The 22674-nt window shown below is 38.9% G+C and overlaps 1 protein-coding gene across 34 annotated transcripts in view; it reads right to left on the bottom strand.

Annotated features, from left to right (window-relative positions):
* The window catches only part of SLMA (sarcolemma associated protein), a 180010-nt gene that overhangs the window by 23628 nt on the left and 133708 nt on the right, over positions 1-22674 (bottom strand). For 22 of the 34 annotated variants that reach the window (XM_011743042.2, XM_011743026.2, XM_011743074.2 and 19 more), the window contains 4 exons: positions 19039-19098; positions 12114-12194; positions 11768-11827; positions 121-243 (listed from right to left, as the gene is read on the bottom strand). In XM_011743042.2, the coding sequence (XP_011741344.1) occupies positions 121-243; positions 11768-11827; positions 12114-12194; positions 19039-19098 (324 nt within the window). Of the gene's footprint in view, positions 1-120; positions 244-11767; positions 11828-12113; positions 12195-12333; positions 12540-19038; positions 19099-22674 lie in introns of those variants that run through there. The other 12 variants (XM_071091956.1, XM_011743123.2, XM_071091957.1 and 9 more) reach the window with 2 other exon arrangements.

Below are 22674 nucleotides of genomic sequence, written 5' to 3'. Positions count from 1 at the left end.
TCACATATCTCATAAAGTTGTGAATCTGGAACATGCCTCTGGACTCCAAGTTTGGGGCCATCCAATTATATCGTGCTGCCTCCACACATCCCTAAAGAACCAAAGTAATCTTGATCTCACCTTGAAGTTCAAAGCATTTTTGTTTACTTGTTCTAGCTAGCTCCTGGGCTTCAATCAATTCCTTTCGAAGATGCTGTATTTCTTGCTTTGCCTCAATTTCTGACTGCGCACCCTGCAAGTCATCTGACAAAAACATGTTTATTTTAAAAGCAAGAGTTAGTATCACACTATAATCTCTACAATAAAAGACTGGTAATCTCTTTCATGTTTGCACATGCATAAACAACACAGAACAACTGAGTTAAATAAAACTTGGAAGCAAATTACAGTAAGCATTTTAGTAATTGGGAAAAAATACAAATACAGTTACATATATTAGTAATCATGGTGATGGCACTATAAAACATACATTAACATAAATTATATATTCACAATTTTAGCATAAAAATAATGACAGTGATAGATTATAACTCATTGCTTATTAAGACTTGAAATTCAGTGAGATGAGCAAAATGCTATTCTTCATCAATTTTGAAATTTCTTGATACTAGTCAGAAAAAATTCACTTGGAACTTAACTGGATATGGAAAACAACAAGAAACTTTTCTTCAAGAAACAGCTAAATTTTAGCACAATTACCCTAGTTGTGGAACACAAAATAAAAACTAGGCTGAAAGCTCTACTGAGCTTACTTTGTCATCACCATTTCCCCAATACACACATATAACAATGTCTGGGCTGGGCGTGGTGTGGCTCACGCCTGTAATCCCAGCACTTTGGGAGGCCGAGGCGGGCAGATCACAAGGTCAGGAGATTGAGACCATCCTGGCTAATACGTTGAAACCCCGTTTCTACTAAAAATACAAAAAATTAGCCTGGTGTGGTGGCAGGCGCCAGTAGTCCCAGCTACTTGGGAGGCTGAGGCAGGAGAATTGCTTGAACCCAGGAGGCGGAGGTTGCAGTGAGCCGAGATCGTGCCACTGCACTCCAGCCTGGGCAACAGAGCAAGACTTCATCTCAAAAAAACAAAAACAAAAAAACCCCAACAATAACAACAAAAATCTGCTGAATATATTAAATGATGTAACCTAAGTGGTTTTACTGAAATAAATTAAATCTAGCATTCTATTTCAAATACGCCCCTTCCCCTAACCTCCTTCCTCTCCAATCACTCTGCTCCTTTTTAATTGTATTAAAATCTTCTGCTACTGAACTCTGCCTGAAATAAATATATCATTAGGTAAGCCATATTCTTCTAGTGATATGTAAATATCACCTTGGTTTGTAAGTACCTCAGCATAAGAACTTCAATCCATCAAAAAAGAGCTAAGAATAACTTTCACAATACAATTACAATAGGTTTTGGAAATTCATATTTATAGACTACATCCTATTTTTCTCTCTAGAAAAATTGTATTCTGGCCTAGCAGCGGTTCATGCCTGTAATCCTAGCACTCTGGGAGGCTGAGGCAGGCAGATCACTTGAGGTCAGGAGTTTGAGACCAGCCTGGGCAACATGGCAAAACCCCGTCTCTAGGAAAAATACTAAAAATCAGTTGGGCGTGGTGGTGTGCGCCTGTAATCCCAGCTACTAGGGAGGCTGAGGCATGAGAATCACTTGAACCTGGGAGGCAGAGATAGCAGTGAGCCAAGATCGCGCCATTACACTCCAGCCTGGGCGACAGAGAGCTACTGTGTCTCCAAAAAAAAAAAAAGAAAGAAAAAAATTTGATTCTGGGTTCATCTACTCTAGTCAACCTATCAATTCTTCCTTCAAAAGGTCTTTTGGCCAGGGAAGGTGTATGTACAGAGAGAGATTTTTCCAGTAGCATAGACACTGTTGCATTAGCTACAAAACTTCTCTCACAGCTCTTTCGACACTATCTACTGGAGTCTGCAAAGGTCCTGGCCCCTGTTTCTGGATTTGTCATTATATAGGATAATGCTCTTTTTTTTTTTTTTTTTTTTTTTTTTTAGGGAGTATTTAGGAGAGAAGCATCATGATGCCTGCACCTTACATTCAAGTAGTTTGACAAAAACATCGATATTAATTCCTTGAGTGGATATTTTCCTTGCTCTGTGATCAAGTTTTTCAACCTCAGTGCTACTGACATTTTGGGCTGAATAAACTCTTTGCTGTGGGACTACCCTATGAATTGTAGGATGTTTAGTAGTTTTCCTGGTCAGATATTGTCAAATGTCTCCTGGGAGGTAAAATGTCCTGTGTTGAGGACTATTGCTATATGTTAATAATTTGATAATAAAAAAAAATTCATACACAGGTTTCTTTTCTACAAAAGCACTGCCTATTAATTCTGAAACAACTTTCTGTGTATTGTAAAAAGGTTCAAATAAATACATTGTAGATAAATGCAGCCACTTTTCTCACTGTTGAAGAAGAGAATTACAGATATGAAAATAGGTAAGATAGAATTAATCCTCTGGGCCAGGCACAGTTGCTCACACCTGTAATCCCAGTACTTTGGGAGGCCAAGGCAGGCAGATCTCTTGAGGTTAAGAGTTCGAAACCAGCCTAGGCAACATGGTAAAACCCTATCTCTACTAAAAATATGAAAATTAACTGGGTTTGGTGATGCACACCTGTAGTCCCAGCTACTCGGGAGACTGAGACAGGAGAATCGCTTGAACCCAGGAGGCTGAGGCTGCAGTGAGCTGAGATCACACCACTGCACTCCAGCCTGGACGACAGAGTGAGACTCTGTATCAAAAAAAAAAAAAAAAAAAAAGGATTAATCCTCTGGTGTAGGGTATGAACTCGAATAGATTTGGAGAAATATATAGAAATAAATATAGATATGTGTACAACTGCATACACACACAAAAACACACACACACTTCTTTTTTTTTTTTTTTTTTTTTTTTTTTTGAGACGGAGTCTAGCTCTGTTGCCCAGGCTGGAGTGCAGTGGCCGGATCTCAGCTCACTGCAAGCCCCGCCTCCCGGGTTCACGCCATTCTCCTGCCTCAGCCTCCCGAGTAGCTGGGAGTACAGGCGCCCGCCACCTCGCCCGGCTAATTTTTTTTGTATTTTAGTAGAGACGGGGTTTCACCGTGTTAGCCAGGATGGTCTCGATCTCCTGAACTCGTGATCCGCCCGTCTCTGCCTCCCAAAGTGCTGGGATTACAGGCTTGAGCCACCGCGCCCGGCCACACACACACTTCTTAAGTCTGTCCACTGAGTGAGCCCAGAAGCAATTATACACCAGTAGCTGTGGGGACACCAAACATTTAGATCCTGGTTTCTCTTTTTTTGAGACAGGGTGTTGCTCTGTTGCCCAGGCTAGAGTGCAGTGGTGCCATCACAGTTCACTGCAGTCACAACTTGACCTCCTGGGCTCAAGCTATCCCCCTTCCTCAGCCTCCCTGAGTAGCTGGGACCACAGGCATGTGCCACCATGCCCAGCAAAATTTTTAATTTTTTGTAGAGATGGGGTCTTGCTGTGTTGCACCAGAGCTGAATAAATTCTCTGCTGTGGGACTACCCTATGAATTGTAGGATGTTTAGTAGTTTTCCTGGTCTCTATTCACTAGAGTCAGTACCCCCCTCTACCCCGCCCCACATCCCAGGTCACAACAACTAAAATGTCTCCAGATATTGCCAATGTCTCCTGGAAGATAAACTCGAACTTCTGGGCTTAAGAGATCCTCGGCCTCCCAAAGTGCTAGGATTATAGGTATGAGCTACCATGCTGGGCCATGTCATAAAGAACATTACTGAGACAACTGTCAAAATGTGAACAGGTATTTGGATTCGAGAATAGTAATGTACCCATGTTAATTTCTTAATTTTGAGAATTGTATGGTGATTACATAAGATAAATAAGAAATGTATACTGAGGTATTTAAGCATAAAGGCTATCATGTCTGCAACTGATTCTTCATTTTGTTTTCTTTTGTTTCAAGATGGGGTCTGCTGTTGGCCAGGCTGGAGCGCAGTGTCACAATGTCTGCTCACTGCAGGCTCTACCTCCTGGGCTCAAGCAATTCTCACACCTCAGCCTCAAGAATGGCTCGGACTACAGGCATGCACCACTGTGCCTGGCTAAGATCTGTAGTTTTTTGGTAGAGTCAGGGTCTCACTGTGTTGCCCAGGCTGGTCTTGAACACAGTGTTTGATCATAGAAGTGGAGACACTGACCAAAAATCTTTACAAATTAAGCTTAATAAACACAGACATAATAATCTGACTATATTCAAACTAATCGAATAGTTAGTGTGCAGATCCTCTTTCTAGAAAACCGAGTACCATTTTTTAAAAAAATCAAAGATTTAATGAGCAATTCTTTTTGTGCAAAGGCTGATCAAGGGCTCATTGTATTTTATATGGTTGTGTGGGAAAATGCATTATTAGTTTATTGTGGCTTGGGTCCATTCTCATGGTGCCTCGTTTTTGTCCTAGAAATGGAGTTTCTATATCAATCTGTTTCACAACCTTGGGGAGTCTTGTGATGAATACTGGTGGAAAAGTGTTTAGATGAATATAAATGAAAGCCTTATTAAGCCAAATTCATTTTATTTAGACATGCAAGTCACATGGAAATAAATGTTATTTAGGAGTAATGTAAGTTGTAAAGATTAACAGAATCTGTTTTTCCTTAACATAAATTGTATATCTTTAGAACTGCCTGGTGAATAGTCTAGGCCAGGGCCCAGTTTTTTCTCAGACTAAGGCTAAATCCTGTAAATTCACACAATAAATGAACTGACAGACTACCTACCTACATCATATCCTAAATTAAATTTGGTGTCACCAAATATCTTCAAAAGAGTGACTGAAGATTCAATTTAAACTCTGACCTTTGCTCAGCTAAACTTTGACACTGATCCACCTGGTAAAAGGCCAAATCAAAGATTTTTTTCCCAAGTTCTATTTTGCATGTGCATGCTTGTGGAAAGCTGATCTAGCCATAACATATGGCATGTCATCAACTGATAGAAGTGACCTGGCAAGTGGATGTGTCCTCTTTCCATCACCATCACTCTTACCTTCAGAATGTCTAGTCATTGAAGGCTTGGTTGATGAGAACAACCTTCACAATGCAGGAAGATCATCTTTCCATTGTGGATATGTGTGGCCATGTCAAATAGTCTAAGGTAGCAGCCTCTTATTGTCAATTCTTACTCCTTTGCCACTCTTTCTGAACTGCCAGGTTCCTTCTCAACAGCCGGATCTTTTACTTTCCCCATTGTTCTTTTCTTTCACTAGAAAGTCCCTCTGCTACCACTGTTCACCCCTGTGCAGAGAATTTCCAAACCTGGTTCCTACCTCTGTCTATAGCCTATAGATATCTCTCAGGTCAATAAAACATCTGAGAAATAAATGAAAATGACTTGTCGGTTCTAGTTTCTGTTCTGCACATCCAGCTGCATCTCCAGTTCCTAGGGTGACCATATAAAACTGGGACAGCTTTGAATATGAGAGAGAGCACTTTTGATAATTATGCTGGGACAATAGGCATAAATGGTCCCAGGCAAACCCATGGTCACTCTTCCTGTTTAGCATGTGCCAAATTAAAACCATCACAGCCACCACCAGGACACCTTTTCTTCCAGAAATAAGTATTTCTTAATTTTCACTCAGTCAGGGTCAAACGCTGGGGTTATAGCTGACTTCCATCTCTCTCCCATATTTAGTGTCTCAGGCCAATGGATTCTAGATAAGATTACCAAGGGAGAGATAAAAGATAAGAATAACAGGGCCCCAAGTGAGTTTTCTTACCTGAAACTGCCACAGTAATTATCCTAGTTCAGACTCTCAAATGATTAAGCCTCTTGACTGCCTTACTTGTAGCCTCTATCTACTTCAGTTCATTCAATAAACCTCCCCAAAATACAGATCTGATCATATCATTGCTGTGCTCAGAAGCCACTGAATTGTTATAATGATCACTCTATCTTATAAAACACTCAAAGGATTATGTGAACAAACTTTAATTATACCTATCAATCCTCAAACCAAACCCATATGATCTAGCTTGTGATTTTTAATATTTCCTTTTTCTAAGGTATTTTTATCTACTCTTCTTGTAATCCTACCCATTTAAAAATATTTTATAGATGTAAATATAAAAAAATCTAAAAAATCTTTAAGACAAGACCAAAAAGAAAGAATATCTATAATACTATGATCACACTGGAAAAAAATGAGCAATTTCTTAATTGTTTGATATCCAGTCAGTATTAAAATTTTCCATTGTCCCAAATTTATTTTACAGTTAAATTGTTCGAATGAAGATTCATACAAGGTTCATACATTGTATTTAGTTGACATCTCTTTTTCTTTTTTCTTTTTTTTTTTTTGAGATGGAGTCTCACTGTGTCACCCAGGCTGGAGTGTGGTGGCATGATGTCGGCTCACTGCAACCTCTGCCTCTCGGGTTCAAGCAATTTTCCTGCCTCAGCCTCCCAAGTAGCTGGGATTACAGGTGTGCGACACCATGCCCAGCTAACTTTTTTTTTTTTTTTTTTTTTTTTTTTTTTTTGAGACGGAGTCTCGCTTTGTCGCCCAGGCTGGAGTGCAGTGGCGCGATCTCGGCTCACTGCAAGCTCCGCCTCCCGGGTTCACGCCATTCTCCTGCCTCAGCCTCCCGAGTAGCTGGGACTACAGGCGCCCACAACCGCGCCCGGCTAAATTTTTGTATTTTTAGTAGAGACGGGGTTTCACCGTGGTCTCGATCTCCTGACCTTGTGATCCGCCCGCCTCGGCCTCCCAAAGTGCTGGGATTCCAGCTAACTTTTTAATATTGTTTGTAGAGACAGGGTTTCATCATGATGGCCAAGCTGGTTTCAAACTCCTGACCTCAAGTGATCCGCCCACCTTGGCCTCTCAAAATGCTAGGATTACAGGGGTGAGCCACCACCACGCCCGGCCGACTTATCTCTTAAATCTCTTTTAATTTATAGGATTTCCCCCATCCCCTTTCCTTTTTTTCCCCTTCTAATTTAATTACTAAAGAAACTGGGTTGTGTGTCCTGTAGAATCTTCCACATTCTGGATTTTGCTGGTTGTATCCCCATCACATCATTCAGGATACGTCCCTAGTTCTTTGTATGTCCTGCAAATTGGCAATTGAAGTGAGAGTCTTGATCAGATTTAGGTTTAGCTTTGCTTTTTTTTTTTTTTTTTTTTTAATCACTGAATATACAAGGTAAGACACACTATTTATACAGTCATCTCAAATGACTCTTGTCCCATGAAACTCAAAATGCCTTTCTTCCCCATCCTCCAAAACAAACAAACAAACAAACAAACAAACAAAAAAACCCTGGACATTCTCTTTTCTTTGACTCCTGATGGCAACAACCACCAATAATTAGCTTATCATCTATACCTCTCTGTGTGGTAAATGCGGGAGGGAGTAAGTTTCCCTGTGGGGTCCTCGAGGATCACTCCAGTATAGCTGTGGGAATTATACTTGGAGAGGCAAATGAAATTAAAGGATTTATTATACTCAAAGGTCCTAGAGAGGAAGGCAAGGTACACTATGCAGGGAACCATAAGGGAGGAGGGCAAAGAATGGGCTCAGCCAAACAGGTATAATTGATAGAGCGAGGACCTGTAGGCAAATGCTTGTATTGGGGGTCAGGATACACAAACAAAAAGGATGAGGTGATTTTGTTAAATTTCACCAGGCCACTGTCAGGGAAGGATATGAAGGGAACTTGTGGCAGGGACCAGCCTTATCATACTGGTGCATCTGGTTGCCAGGGCAGAGTGTTCACAGCCTGTTTGTGGGGAAGTTGAGGCATAAGGAAAATACAAAGTTTTAAAAAATGTACTATCACTCATTTGACTTAAAATTCCTTAAATCCCAAGGACAGATTTTTGCTTTTGTTTTTGAGAGTCTTGCTCTGTCACTGAGGCTAGAGTGTAGTGGCACGATCTGGGCTGACTGCAACCTCTGCCTTCTGGGCTCAAGTGATCCTCCCACCTCAGCCTTCTGAGTGGCTGAGACTATAGGCATGCACCACCATGCCTGGCTAATTTTTGTAGAGATGGGGTTTTGCCATGTTGCCCAGGCTGGCCTCAAACTCCTGGGCTCAAGTGATCAGGCTGCCTCAGCCTCCCAAAGTGTTGGGAATACAGGCATGAGCCACCATGTCCGGCCCGACAGTCTTATTAGACTTTAAAACCACTGCAGTCCCTGGCAACGTTCCCCAAATACAGCAAATTTGCAACAGACATGATTTGAAGTGAATTCCAATTTTTAAAAAATGTTTCATGAGAGATGGTTTCAAGCATACAGAAAACATGGCTTGATGAACTTATTTCTCATTTAAAAGTAACATAGATAGAAATGATTACTATATCAGGGAAAAGGTACTACTGCTATCATCATTTTATCTCACAATGAATGTTTATTATTATTTTCCTTGTCCTAGCTGACTAATGTGACAAGTCATACACAATAATTCTAAATAAAAAGATTGGCTATTTTGTAAAAAGGGGGAAAAAAAACTTGAAAATAATGGTTCAGGATGTCAGGCACAGAGTTTGAATGAGGAAAATAAAGAGGCTACTTATATGTAGCCTCTTTATATAGCTCTAAAGGTCAACACTGTGCTCTAGTAATTTATACTTTTAAGAGAAAATTATGTCAGTCTATTGAACCTAATTATACAGATACAAACCATAACCACACATAATCAAGCATAACATAAATGTTTCTAAAAAGTACCACTGATACATCATTTTTAAGAATCTGTAAAACTCTTACAAGAGAAACTTTACAAAAGAAAAATAATGACCATAAAGAGCTATGATAATTATCTCATGGAGACGCTTCTAAAATATGCCTCCTTCTACCTAGGTGATTTTTCTTTACATCCAATCACTGACTTAACAGTCTGTTCTTAAAATCAAGCTGAGAGAGAAAGAAACAAAGTGAAAGAGTAAACAAGTCGGGTAGGGTGGTGCATGCCTGTAGTCCCAGCTACTTGGGAGGCTGAGATGGGAGGCTGAGGTGAGAGGAACGCTTGAGCTCAGAAGTACAAGACCAACCTGAGCAACTTAGCAAGATCCCGTTTCTAAAAACAAAACAAAATAAAATAAGTAAAAAAATTCATAAAAATAAAATCAAGCCACAAAATCTTTCAGCAGGTATTTATAAAGATCCTACTTCATTAACAAAAAAGTTGGCAATCATACAGAAATGTAAAGAAAAGTTTTAGAAGTTCTTTTACCTTAACGTAAAGCAAGATTAGGGAAACTCTGACCCATCTTCATCAATGGCACCTGAAGCAATTACTAACAGCATCTGCACACAGGCCCCCCACTCCACATGCATCTTGTATTTTCCAGTCTTCTTCCTACATCTTCCCCCCTTCCTTGAGTCTGACTTCCCAGGCTATATGGTGAGTACTTTTATAGATACTGTTTGGTGGTACTCATGGATTAAAAATATTTTTTTCCTGATTATCTGGCAAGTGACAAACAAATAAATGCATTACTAAGTAGAAAAAATCCATCACAAACAAATCCTTCTTCCTAAATACCGTGGGAAATAATTTTAAAACTCCACAATCTTATTCAATTAATATGGAGTTACTCAGAGTCCTTCAACAGATAGGACTGCTTTTATCAATCACCATCATCATCATGATCAGTGTCTTCATTATGGTGGTTAACATTTTATGTTCCCAACACCATGGTAAGTGTGGTCCATGCATACTCTTTCATTCAATTTTCACAATAATCCTATAAAGTTGATTTTTGCCAGCCTAATACATGAAAAAGCCCTGAACCACAGAGGGGTTAAGCAATTTGTCAAGGACACATTACAAATAAATGGCAAACCTATGATTGAACCCAGAGTTCTTTGGCTCTTAGCTTTGCGGCTAGTGTTACTTTCCTAATGCTCTTGTGGCTTTATGATTTTAATGTAAGAAGTCCATTATCAATTAATTCATCAATATCTGAGTTTTACTGAATACCTGCATTGTGGTAGGCAATGGGATAAAAATCAAATCTAAAACAGACTGACAAAAATCACAAAGGCACTAATAATAGTTGAATATAATTAACACAATCATAAACACTATAGTCAGTCTTAACTTGGCTATTGAAAAGATTTCTGGGAACACTGAATGGCTGTACCAAAATATCTCATGTACCCCATAAATATATACACCTACTATGTACCTATAAAAATAAAAAAAAGAAAAAAAAAGAAAAAAAGATTTCTGGGAGAGTTCTGTAGTGCAAAAGACCATAAAGAGGGCTACTTTTGTTTGGGTGTGTTCATTACTCATTTACCTCCCTTCTTTTTCCTCCACGTTCCCATAAAGGCCCATAGGGTAGGGCATTCTTTCAGTATCAGTAACTACATTTTACACAATAATGGTATTGCATTTTTGAGATGAGAGTTCTGGACCATACCAACATTAACTTATATTTTTTATTATGACATTAGAAAAAAGGCATGCCTTATCAACACCAAAGATCACCTAAGAAGAGTACAAATCAGTAAGAGTGCTCCTTCCTTATATAATCCCAAAGTTCGGGGACTGGACAAGAAGATTCCCTATTAGTCCAGCCAGAAAAATAGGCACTTCCACAAAGAGAAATTTCCACAGGCTGCTACTGTCACTTTGATCCCAGAGAGCTGCCTCGTATTAGCACACCACTACCAACATTTTTAATTAACCCATTGGGCTGAACTTACAAGATATGTCAATTTTTCTTGTGTACAATAAGGTAACATAAAAGAGACTAAATGTTGACAATTTTCCAGTAAACCATCCCCAAGGAACTTTATTTTAAAAACATTTTTATAAATGCTGATTTATTTTCTACCCACTTTATTCTAAACAAGTAAATATCAAGAAATAAATGTACTTCCTATTTAGAGGTGAGACAAAGAGTTCATGCATTGCTTATCTTATCAACATCTAAAATATCTTTCTTTCTTTTTTTTTTTTTTTTGAGACAGAGTTTTGCTCTTATTGCCCAGGCTGGAGTGCAATGGCATGACCTCGGCTCATCGCAACTTCTGCCTCCTGCGTTCAAACGATTCTCCTGCCTCAGTCTCCCTAGGAGCTGAGATTACAGGCATGCACCACCATGGCTGGCTAATCCGGTATTTTTAGTAGAGACAGGGTTTCTCCATGTTGCTCAGGCTCGTCTCGAACTCCTGACCTCAGGTGATCCGCCTGCCTCGGCCTCCCAAAGTGCTGGGATTACAGGTGTGAGCCACCACGCCTGGCCATCTATCTAAAATTTCTTAGCCCAAAATTTCTAGAAGAGTGTCATAAGAACCTGGGGATATTTACTAGAAGATGAAGAACACCAGAAAATAAGGAAATTTACAACTGCTACCATATGATAACAGAGCAAACTGGTGAGTCTTTCAAGAGAGTTAAGATTTTCACCTTATTCTAATTATGTTAAAAGTGCTAATAAATTCGTATTAGAGATACAAGGGTAAACAAAAAACACAGCTGCATTTCATATTCTATCACTTAACACTTTGTCCCTTATAATCTGGACTGATCCAAATTATTCGACATTGTTTGAAATATTGGGTATAAACACCAAAACTTCAAATTTTTAGTTCCTGCTACTTTACAGAACCCATCTTAATCTCTCAACTAAAAATGAAAACTTCACATAATATCTAGAACAGATTTTATGGCAAAGGGTGATTTGATACCCTGGTTTACGATGTAATAAAAACATATTAAAGTACCTTTTAAAAGGGACACTTTGGCAAGAGGCTCATTTAGGTCTTGTTCATCCATTTGGGCGTCTACAGAGAGGAAAAAAATAAGTATATAATTACAGACAGTATTCAGATCTATCAGCAAGCTATTGTTATCAAAATAAACAACCGGAATTGACACAGCTATTATATTTGGGTAGTTGAAAGTAGTTTTAACAAAATATCCAACATTCAAAGGGGATGACTTGATAAATGGAAGTGTTTTTTTTTTTTTTCCGCCAAACGTAAACTTTGAAATCTCCACTCACATTAACCTATACACCTAAACTGCCATTAACAGCTGCAGGTCTGTAAACATGAGGTTAAAACTCACCTGTAGTGTCGTCACTGCTTTTTTCCTTGCTTGGACTCAGAGTATCTGATAAATCAGATTCTTTCGCTCTTGTCTGATTTTCTACCAAGAAAAAAATAAAAGTAAAATCTTATTACAGTTAAATATCTTATATCAATAAAACTGCTTCAGGCTATGAATGCTCAAAATCTACAGGTATGCAAAGTACTTTTAAAAGAGGTCAGGTCACTGAATCTCTTACTTCTTCACCACCCTTGTCCAAAACGGAATACTGGTTATTACACGTAGCTCATATTAAATTATAATGTGGATGATGTCTGCTTTGCTGAGGGCTGGGGCTTTTGTTCAAGGTTGTCCACTTGCCAACTGGAAACAAAAACGAAGCAAGCTTTGCTAAAGTATTCAAAGAACTGCAACAAATATAGTACAATTCCCAAGACAATGTGGACACTGTATAAAGATGATTAAAGGAAAAGGCTCTGTTACATAAAAACACGAGTAAGAAGGCTGCCTTAGTAAGATTTTACTCAAATAAAACCTTTAAAAAAAAAAGATTAGTTCTTATAAAAAAAGTGCCATTTAAAATAAGAAAATTAACAGTCTTTTATTTCTAAAGATAACTGTCCCTGAATCACAGTAAGAAAAAATTTTTTCTTTTTGGAGACAGGGTCTTGCTCTGTTGTCCAGGCTGGAGGGCAGTGGGACAAACAGCTCACTATAACCTTGACCTCCTGGGCTCAAAGGATCCTCCTGCCTCAATCTCCCGAGCAGGTGGGACTTCAGGACCATGCCACTATACCCAGCTATCTTTTTAATATTTTTAGTAGAGATGAGGTCTTGCTATGTTGCCTAGGCTGGTCTCAAACTCCTGGGCTAAACTAATCCTCCCATCTCAGCCTCCCAAAGCACTAGAATTATAGGCATCAGCCATTGCCCCTGGCCAAGAAAAAACTTTTTAAAAAGTTTTGGGCCGGGCGCGGTGGCTCATGCCTGTAATCCCAGCACTTTGGGAGGCCAAGGCGGATGGATCATGAGGTCAGGAGTTCAAGACCAGCATGGCCAAGATAGTAAAACCCCATCTCTACCAAAAACACAAAAAATTAGCTGGGCGTGGTCCTGGGCACCTGTAATCCCAGCTGCTCAGGAAGCTGAGGTAGAGAATTGCTTGAACCTGGGAGGTGGAGGTTGCAGTGACCCGAGATTGCGCCACTGCAATCCAGCCTGGGTGACAGAGCGAGACTCTGTCTCAAAATAAATAAATAAATAAATAAAATTTAAAAAATAAAGAAAGAAAAAAAGTTTTGAAATTATTTATAAGAGGTCTTCTGCCTGGTCCAATGAAGACATCTTAGGCCTAATTTTCAAAGAATTGTCCTCAGAAATCCTTACTATAGGCCCAACAGTATATCAAAGATGACTGGCAATTAATTAGGCCCCAGATTCTCATCTGTAATGGCACATCTGTATATCTATGTGATATAGGATTCCTTTTTTTTTTCTTTTTTAGAGGGGGTGTCACTACGTTGCCCACGCTAGTCTTGAACTCCTGGGCTCAAGTAATCCTTCCACCTCAGTCTCCCAAGTGCTAGAATTACAGGTGTGAACCACCACACCTGGCCTATGGCATTCTTTAGGGTAGCATTTGCAGAGAATGTCATTTCTTTTTTTTTTTTTTTTTTTGAGATGGAGTCTCGCTCTGTCACCCAGGCTGGAGTGCAGTGGCCAGATCTCAGCTCACTGCAAGCTCCGCCTCCCGGGTTTAAGCCATTCTCCTGCCTCAGCCTCCCAAGTAGCTGGGACTACAGGCGCCCGCCAACTTGCCCGGCTAGTTTTTTGTATTTTTTAGTAGAGACGGGGTTTCACCGTGTTAGCCAGGATGGTCTCGATCTCCTGGACCTCGTGATCCGCCCGTCTCGGCCTCCCAAAGTGCTGGGACTACAGGCTTGAGCCACCGCGCCCGGCGAGAATGTCATTTCTCTGAATAAAATCCTATAGGGAATCCTATCTCCCCATTCTCCACAAGGCTTCAGTCAAGCTTTACACAGCAGAATTTAGCCGTAATCTGGTCCCCACATTATTTCCCACAGGAGCTCTGCTCTGGTCATGCTAGCTTCTTTATAGGGCTGGTACATGCCTGCATTATGTCCTGCAATTATTTGTTTGATTCAATATTTCCCTAATCTCAAAACAGCCATTTTCTCTATTTGGCCTATTCATTCTGTAATATACAGTTTAAGTCCCATCAACTCTAAGGAAGTCTTCATTTCTCCACCATGGTGCTCCTTTTAATTGTATCTTCTCTGCGTCTTTTGTTTCCTCAATTAATCATACTCTATTTTGTATTATTCTGTGTATGTGTACATATCTTCTTTCCTTAGTGAGATTATAAATTTAAAAAGCATATATTTTTATAATGTTACACACCTGATTTCACTGTTTGTATGTGCATGCCCACTTCTAATACTTTTCCTAAAGGAAATAACACAGCACATATGGGCTACATAAAGCTCACTGAAGTATTGTTTGTTATAGGAAAATGAAATATACATATATTATGGAATGAAAACTATTCAAGATATATTTACTACTAAGTAAAAAGCCTAATAAAGAGCAGTATGTATAATGTGACCCCATGTAGATTAAAAATAGTTATACATTTATCTATGAATTTTTAACTGCATATATTTATTCAAGGTCTGGAAGGATCTACAATAGAGATATCATTAGTTATTTCTGGAGATAGGGACATGGTGGACACATTTACTTTTTACCTTCACATAGTCATACGTTGTTTGAAAAATTTGTAGAAATATATATATTGTTTTATAATCAAGGAAATTAAAATATATTTTCTATTTTGAAAGAAATTAGAAACACATCTAAAACCATTACTGTCAAAATATTTAATACATCATTAAAATATAACTTGTTATGGCTATTCCATATAACAATATCCCTAGAATTTGTGGCTTAACTTGTGAAATGGGTGATGAATTTCAAGAAGTCTTTGCTTCTTTTCTCCCTGCCATTTGTAGTCAAAGGTCAACTGCTTAGCGACAGGGAACTTAGATTAGAAGTGAAGTCACTGGCCATGGAGGCCCATGGGAATCTAATCTGTGACCGCTGCTGCATTCATAGTATGCTAAAATCAGAAATTTCTGAATGTTCTAGTTTTGATCACAAACTTACATTCTCAAATCAAAGAGGCTAATACATCTAATGTCCATATATGGTTACAAAAGGAACCACTCTGGAGGAATAAAAAGGAAAACAGCTCTCCCCGATTTTAATATTTTTGGCAATTTTAGGATCAAAATATTAGGTAAATAAGAAGTATATTTTCAAAAGTATTCTTCTAGTCTAGAAGAACTCTTATTCTATATTTAGAGTATTAGCTGGGAAGGTAAAGTTGCCTTAAAGGTAGGGCCAAATTTTCCATCAAGATATCATTGGAATGTAACTACCTGATAGCAGAGATTGCCTGTTTTTTTTTTCCTTTTCTTTCTTTTTTTGTTTTTTGAGACAGGGTCTTGCTCTGTTGCCCAGGCTGGAGTGCAGTGGCACAACTGCAGCTCACTGCAGCCTTAGCTTCCTGGGCTCAAGCCATCCTCCCACCTGAGCCTGCTGAGTAGCTGAGACCACAGGTGTGCACCACCACATCTGGCTAATTTTTTATTTTATTTTTTTGAAGAGATAGGGTCTCCCTATGTTGCCCAGGCTGGAATGTCTGTTTCATTAACTGCTATATTCCCAGTGCATAGAATAGTGCCTAGTATATAGTGTGTGTATATATATGTATACATATATATATATATATATTTTTAAAGGATGATTGAAAGCATATATCTACTCTGATTAAGAAAGCAAGTTTGGTAATCCCGGCACGTTGGGAGGCCGAGGCAGGTGGATCACAAGGTCAGGAGATCAAGACCATCCTGGATAACACAGTGAAACCCCGTCTCTACTAAAACTACAAAAAATTAGCCAGGCATGGTGGCGGGTACCTGTAGTCCCAGCTACTAGGGAGGCTGAGGCAGGAGAATGGCGTGAACCCTGGAGGCAGAACTTGCAGTGAGCCGAGATTGCGCCACTGCACTCCAGCAGCCTGGGCGACAGAGCAAGACTCCATCTCCACAAAAAAAAGAAAGAAAGCAAGTGTGTGTCTGTGTGTGTGTGTGTGTGTGTGTGTGTGTGTGTGTGTGTGTGTGTGTTTTAAGAGACAGTGTCTTGCTACGTTGCCCAGGCTGGTCTCGAACTCCTGGGATCAAGTGATCCTCTTATCTTGGCCTCCCAAAGTGCTGGGATTACAGGTGTGAGTCACCGAGGTTGGCCAGAAAGCAAGTTTTTAGCAAGTCAAGTCATGGATCCTCAATGTTGTGTCCTGATACTATAATTACATAGAGGCAAATCAAATCTATTCAAGAATGAAACACAAGGCCATGAGTGGTGGCTCACATTTTGTCAATCTCACTTTACAAGTGAGGAAACTGAGGTTTAAAGAACTGAAGTTGCCTGAGGGCGTATAGCTAGTTAGTGGTAGAATTATCTACACTATTCTTTCTACTTCTACCTCCAAAGCTATATATAGACATGTAATGACTCCAAGTTGAGTTAGAGATTAAACAGAAAGTACATTTTGCATTAGGTGATACATCTTCTAGAAGTAAGAGAAGAGGTAAGACTGGTAACAGTTGGTAATTGTTCATTTATGGCAATTGATATTTTCATTGGTAATTGTTCATTTATGGCAATTGATATTTTCAATCCAAACAAGAAAATTCCACCAAAAACATCACCAATTAAAGATAATTTAGCCAAATCCAAAATAAAACACTTTATAGTGCGATTTAAAACGTAACTTATTTCAGCCATCTAGTTTGTTACAAGGATTAGCATATCTTTGCATATTAACTGTGAAAGGTGCTAGTAAAATGTTCGCTACTGATAGAAAAATCCCTGAGTATATAAAACTTTTATTTGTATTATCATCCTTAAAGAATATATTCTATTCATTTACATGAACTTATTTGCCATAATTTATTTAATAAATACCCTTATTAATGGACCCTAATGCTTTCCTCTTGTTGCTTTTAAACAACACTGAAACAAGCATTCTTGCTCATTAGTCCAATTTGTTCCTTAAGATTAAAAACCCAGGCCGGACATGGTGGCTTACGCCTGTATTCCCAGCACTTTGGGAGACCAAGACGGGTGGATCACCTGAGGTCAGGAGTTTGAGACCAGCCTGGCCAACATGGTGAAACCTCATTCTCTACTACAAATACAAAATTAGCCAGGCATGGTGGCATGCGCCTATAATTCCAGCTACTCAGGAGGCTGAGGCAGGAGAATCACTTGAACCCAGAAGGTGGAGGTTATAGTGAGCTGAGATTGTGCCACTGCACTCCAGCCTGGGCAACAAGAGCGAAACTCCATCTCAACAACAACAACAACAAAAGATTAAAAACCCAAAAGTGGAACTGCTGGATCAAAAGGCATGTTCTTTAAAACTTCCAATAAACAGTTTACAGCCAGGTTTACAAGGAAATCATACAAAGATAAATATTTAAAGTGATGATATTCTAATTACTCTGATTTGATCTTGATACATTAAACGAATGTATCAGACTATAAAACATATCCTGAAAATATGCACATCTATTATGTATCAATAAGATAAAAACAATAAATTAAAAAGGGAAATCAGTAATGCACAAAACTTTTCCAATAATGACACAACATAATTTCAAGAACATATTTTCTAATTTAGAATGCATTAAATATAAGCGCTAAGACAGCAAGACATTTTAATTAAAGCAGCATTCATTTTTTTTTTTCCTAAGGCTCTACTTCAAAGTGCTGGCTATTCAACCAACTAATCTGAATAGGTATTTGGATGGTGAGGTAAAAGCTATTTTAAGGTCTGTTCTCATCTCACTTTAATAAGGTAAAAAAAATTGCCATATGTACTAAAAATAGTTCACTGTTCTGAAACTCAATGCCTGTTTGCCAGAACAATATTTATGATGCATATTCTATGCATTTTTTCCCCAAATATGGCATTTGCTGTGCACAAAATTCAGAATGGAAACCACGAGATATCTGAAATAACACCATTCTCTTAAGTAGTTAAAAAAGCCAAATGAATCCAGTTACTTTAATAAAATAGAATGTACTAAAATTAAGTATCTCAAACTTTTATAACCCAATGTTTTAATTGGCCAAGACTGTGAATCTAGTTTTAAATTTTATACTAGAATAGTCTAATGAAAGTTCTACTATGATAAACACATGCCACCAAATTTATTTGCCTAATTTCCCTGTGTATAAAAGTGACTTGACAATATGGTGCTTTAAAATTCACTTTTCTTCTCTGACAAGTGTAACAGAATTAACACAATAAACTACTTTGGGCCATTACTGGACTACTCATTATAAAATATAAGAAGATTCTACATTCACAAAAGTCATTACTTTTGTTTAAATCAAACTGAGATGCCAAAAATTAAGGAATTAAACATCATAAGAGATTTTAAAGGTACAGCAACTCCCAAAAAAGAACTGCAAGCATGTTTCACTTAAGTTGTATCACAAAAGATTTACGTTGTGTTTTTTTTTTTTTAAATTTGAGATCAAAGCTGAAATTAATGCTGGGAGTTAGAGAGATTGCAACAAATCTTTAATACCTAAAAAAACCTATACCAAGTACTAACATTCAAAAAAACATAAATATACATCCACTTAAAAAGACACATTCCAGTTAAAATACCTTTCTTAAAACAGAAGTCTAATTATTTTATATATTATCTGATACTCTTACTGGCTTGCTATTTTGTGAGCTATAAGAAGTAAACGGATGGTTAAAATACTATAACCCTGAAAATATATACTAACCTTCATTATCCAAAAGAACTGTCAAAAAACACAGAAGAATCAGAAAACAAACCTTTTGAAAGCTTTGTTTCTTCTACTGCTTTGGTTAGATGCCCTTCGACGATCAGCTTCTCTGCCAAGGAAAATAAACGTTACCATCCAAGCCCAAACTGAGCAGCATTTCCCTGAGCTGGGCAGTGTAACACATTCCATGACCAAATTTAAAGATGATAACATTACTCCTATGACCAAGCTTGAATAAAAACTTGAATCTGGAAGGGGAACTAAGAGAACTGGAACTATGACGGAGCAATCACGTTAATGCAGAAAACTAGGGGCAGGCAGGCAATCTGCCTTTTATTTTCACCTTATTTTAAAAGCCTAGATCTTTTTATAAAAAGGGCTCAGAAGAAATAATCAAAGCAATCCTCTTTAGATCAAGGCTATTTGTTAAAATAAAAGATTTATGAAAAGGTATTTATTCAAATGAAGTAATAAAAATTAAGTTATACCGATAGTTTACTGTTCTCTGCTGACATAATTCAGCAGAGATGCCTATATAATGTATTTCAGTAAATGAATCATTTTAGAAAAGCTAACTATTCAAAGAAATATCAAAGAAATAAAAAAAATTTTGTTTTGTTTTATGGGGAATTCTCTGTAAATGTATAATGTTACTTCTTTATAATTTAAAGTCATATTTTCATATTCTACATTTCATTGAAGAAGATATATCTAGTCTGTGTCCCCTTATTTACTCCTGTATGTCAGTCTCCTTCAATTTACTCATTTGCAATATATGTGAAGAAAATTTTCTATTCTTTTACTTTACAACTAACTGCAACTTGGTCTACACCCACCACTCAACCACTGAAACTGCTCCAATATCATTATAGCCTCTTGTCTCTCAATGCCCATGGCTCCTTTTCTCAATTTTCATTTCTCATAGGCTCTTTGCAGTATGTGGCACTTTGTCTCTGCCTTTTTAAAAACAGAAAGAGGGGCCGGGCGCGGTGGCTCACGCCTGTAATCCCAGCACTTTGGGAGGCCGAGGCGGGCGGATCACAAGGTCAGGAGATCGAGACCATCCTGGCTAACACGATGAAACCCTGTCTCTACTAGAAATACAAAAAATTAGCCGGGCATGGTGGTGGGCGCCTGTAGTCCCAGCTACTCGGGAGGCTGAGGCAGGAGAATGGCGTGATCTCGGGAGGCGGAGCTTGCAGTGAGCAGAGATGGCACCGCTGTACTTCAGCCTGGGCGACAAAGCGAGACTCCATCTCAAAAAAAAAAAAAAAACCAAAACCAAAAACAGAAAGTAACAGATTTTGATTAACATGTATAATGTAAGCTGTCCTACCTGTCCTCTGTCGTACTTCACTCCATTCCTAAAATTCACTTCCCACAACTTTTAGCCATTTCTTCTGATACTTACATTTATATTTCTAAATAATATATTGATTTTTTATCTTTCCATTTTAGATATTTATTGACAATCTATTTTACATGGTTAAGCTTTGCCATTTTCTACTACCATCCTCAAGAGTTGTATTTTGTCAATCTATAACCAGTCCTTTTCTTATGTTTTGAGACAGAGTCTCACTCTATCGCCAGGCTGGAGTGCAGCCTGGAGTGCAGTGACACAATCTCAGCTCACTGCAACCTCTGCCTCCTGGGTTCAAATAATTCTCCTGCCTCAGCCTCCCGAGTAGCTGGGACTACAGGTGCACACCACCATGCCCAGCTAATTTTTGTATTTTTAGTAGAGACGGGGTTTCACCATGTTGGCCAGGATGGTCTTGATCTCTTGACCTCCACCCGCCTCAGCCTCCCAAAATGTTGGGATTACAGGCATGAGCCATTGCGCCTGGCCCATACTCAGTATTTATATTGAAAAATTATTTTATATAATGAGTCATATAGTATGCTACAATTATATTTCCTTCCTTGTATGGCCTTCAGTATACTCAGAATTTATAATGCTTCATTTTTTTGTTTTATTAATTTTTATATATCTCAAACATAGCCCAAGTTCTCACAGAACCATACAACTTTCAATACTGTCAAACACACCAAGTAATTTATCACATTATATATCCCCATCTTCCTCTGTTTTATTCTTTTGTTTTATTGTAACATATCCTCTTATAATTTCCTGAAAAGGGGTGAACAGAAGGTAAATACTTTGTGATTTTGCTTCTCTGAAAATGTTAGCGTTCTACCTTCACATGTGATTGATGGTTTGACTAGATACACAAATCTATAGGAAATACTTTTGCGTCAGAATTTTGAAAGCATTGTTCCACTGTCTTCTAGCTTCCAACCAGAAGGTGAGTCTAATACAGCCTGAATCCTGTTCCTCAGTACACATGGTAGGGATTTCTTTTTTTTTTTTTTTTTTTTTTGAGACAGAGTCTCGCTTAGTCGCCCAGGCTGGAGTGCAATGGCGCGATCTCGGCTCACTGCAAGCTCCGCCTCCCGGGTTCACGCCATTCTCCTGCCTCAGCCTCCCGAGTAGCTGGGACTACAGGCGCCCGCCGCCTCGCCCGGCTTAATTTTTTGCATTTTTAGTAGAGACGGGGTTTCACCATGTTAGCCAGGATGGTCTCGATCTCCTGACCTCGTGATCCGCCCGCCTCGGCCTCCCAAAGTGCTGGGATTACAGGCGTGAGCCACCGCGCCCGGCCCATAGTAGGGATTTCTTACATTCAGCAATACCTGGTTTGCCTGTTCTGTTTGGGCATCAGGGAGGACTGCACATCCCAACTCCCTAGCACTGAGGAAGATTCATAGGACTGATGCTAGCCAGGGTCAAAGCATTTAAGAGAAAGTACACGCTTTTTACACCTTATCCCACCACAGGAACTCTAGAAGCTGTGTGCTGAGACAGCAACATCGTAAGATAGTAAAGACTCTATCTGTCTAGATCTCTGAGTGACAATATGGAGCAGAGTGGTCTTCCTCACCATGGATATGTAGTGTGAATGAGAAATAAATGTTTGTTTAGTTGAGTCATTAAGATTTCATGGCTTGGCCGGGCACGGTGGCTCATGCCTGTAATCCCAGCACTTTGGGAGGCCAAGGTGGGCGGATCACCTGAGGTCGGGAGTTCGAGACCAGCTTGACCAACATGGAGAAACCCCAAAATCAGCCGAATGTGGTGGTGCATGCCTGTAATCCCAGCTACTCAGGAGGCTGAGGCAGGAGAATTGTTTGAACCCAGGAGGCGGAGAGTGTGGTGAGCAGAGATCACGCCATTGCACTTCAGCTTGGGCAACAAGAGCGACACTCAAAAAAAAAAAAAAAAAAAGATCTCATGGCTTATTTATTATTATATTATACATTTAGCTTATTAAGACTATATGATATCCTTTGTTTCTCTCTAGAAGGTTTCAGAATCTTCTGTTAATTCCTGGTGTTCTTAAATTTCATATTCCTCAGCGTGTAGTCTCTTTTTTCCTTAAATGAGGTGAAATTCACATAACATAAAACAACCATTTTAAAGTGAACAATGCCGTAGAATTTAGTATATTCACTATGTTGTGCCTAGTTCCAAAACACTTTCATTACCCAAACAAAAACCCTATATACCCATTAAGCATTTACTCCCCCCCGCCATCTCCATCTCACCAGTCCCTGGCGGTCACACATCTGCTTGCTATCTCTATGGATTTACCTGTTCTGGATATTTCATATAAATAAAACAATA

Source organism: Macaca nemestrina, chromosome 2 (genome assembly GCF_043159975.1).
Source record: "Macaca nemestrina isolate mMacNem1 chromosome 2, mMacNem.hap1, whole genome shotgun sequence".
In the NCBI taxonomy this organism is placed as follows: domain Eukaryota; kingdom Metazoa; phylum Chordata; class Mammalia; order Primates; family Cercopithecidae; genus Macaca; species Macaca nemestrina.
The sequence above is the reverse complement of the archived record's forward strand: the minus strand, read 5'-3'. Positions and strand labels throughout refer to the sequence as shown.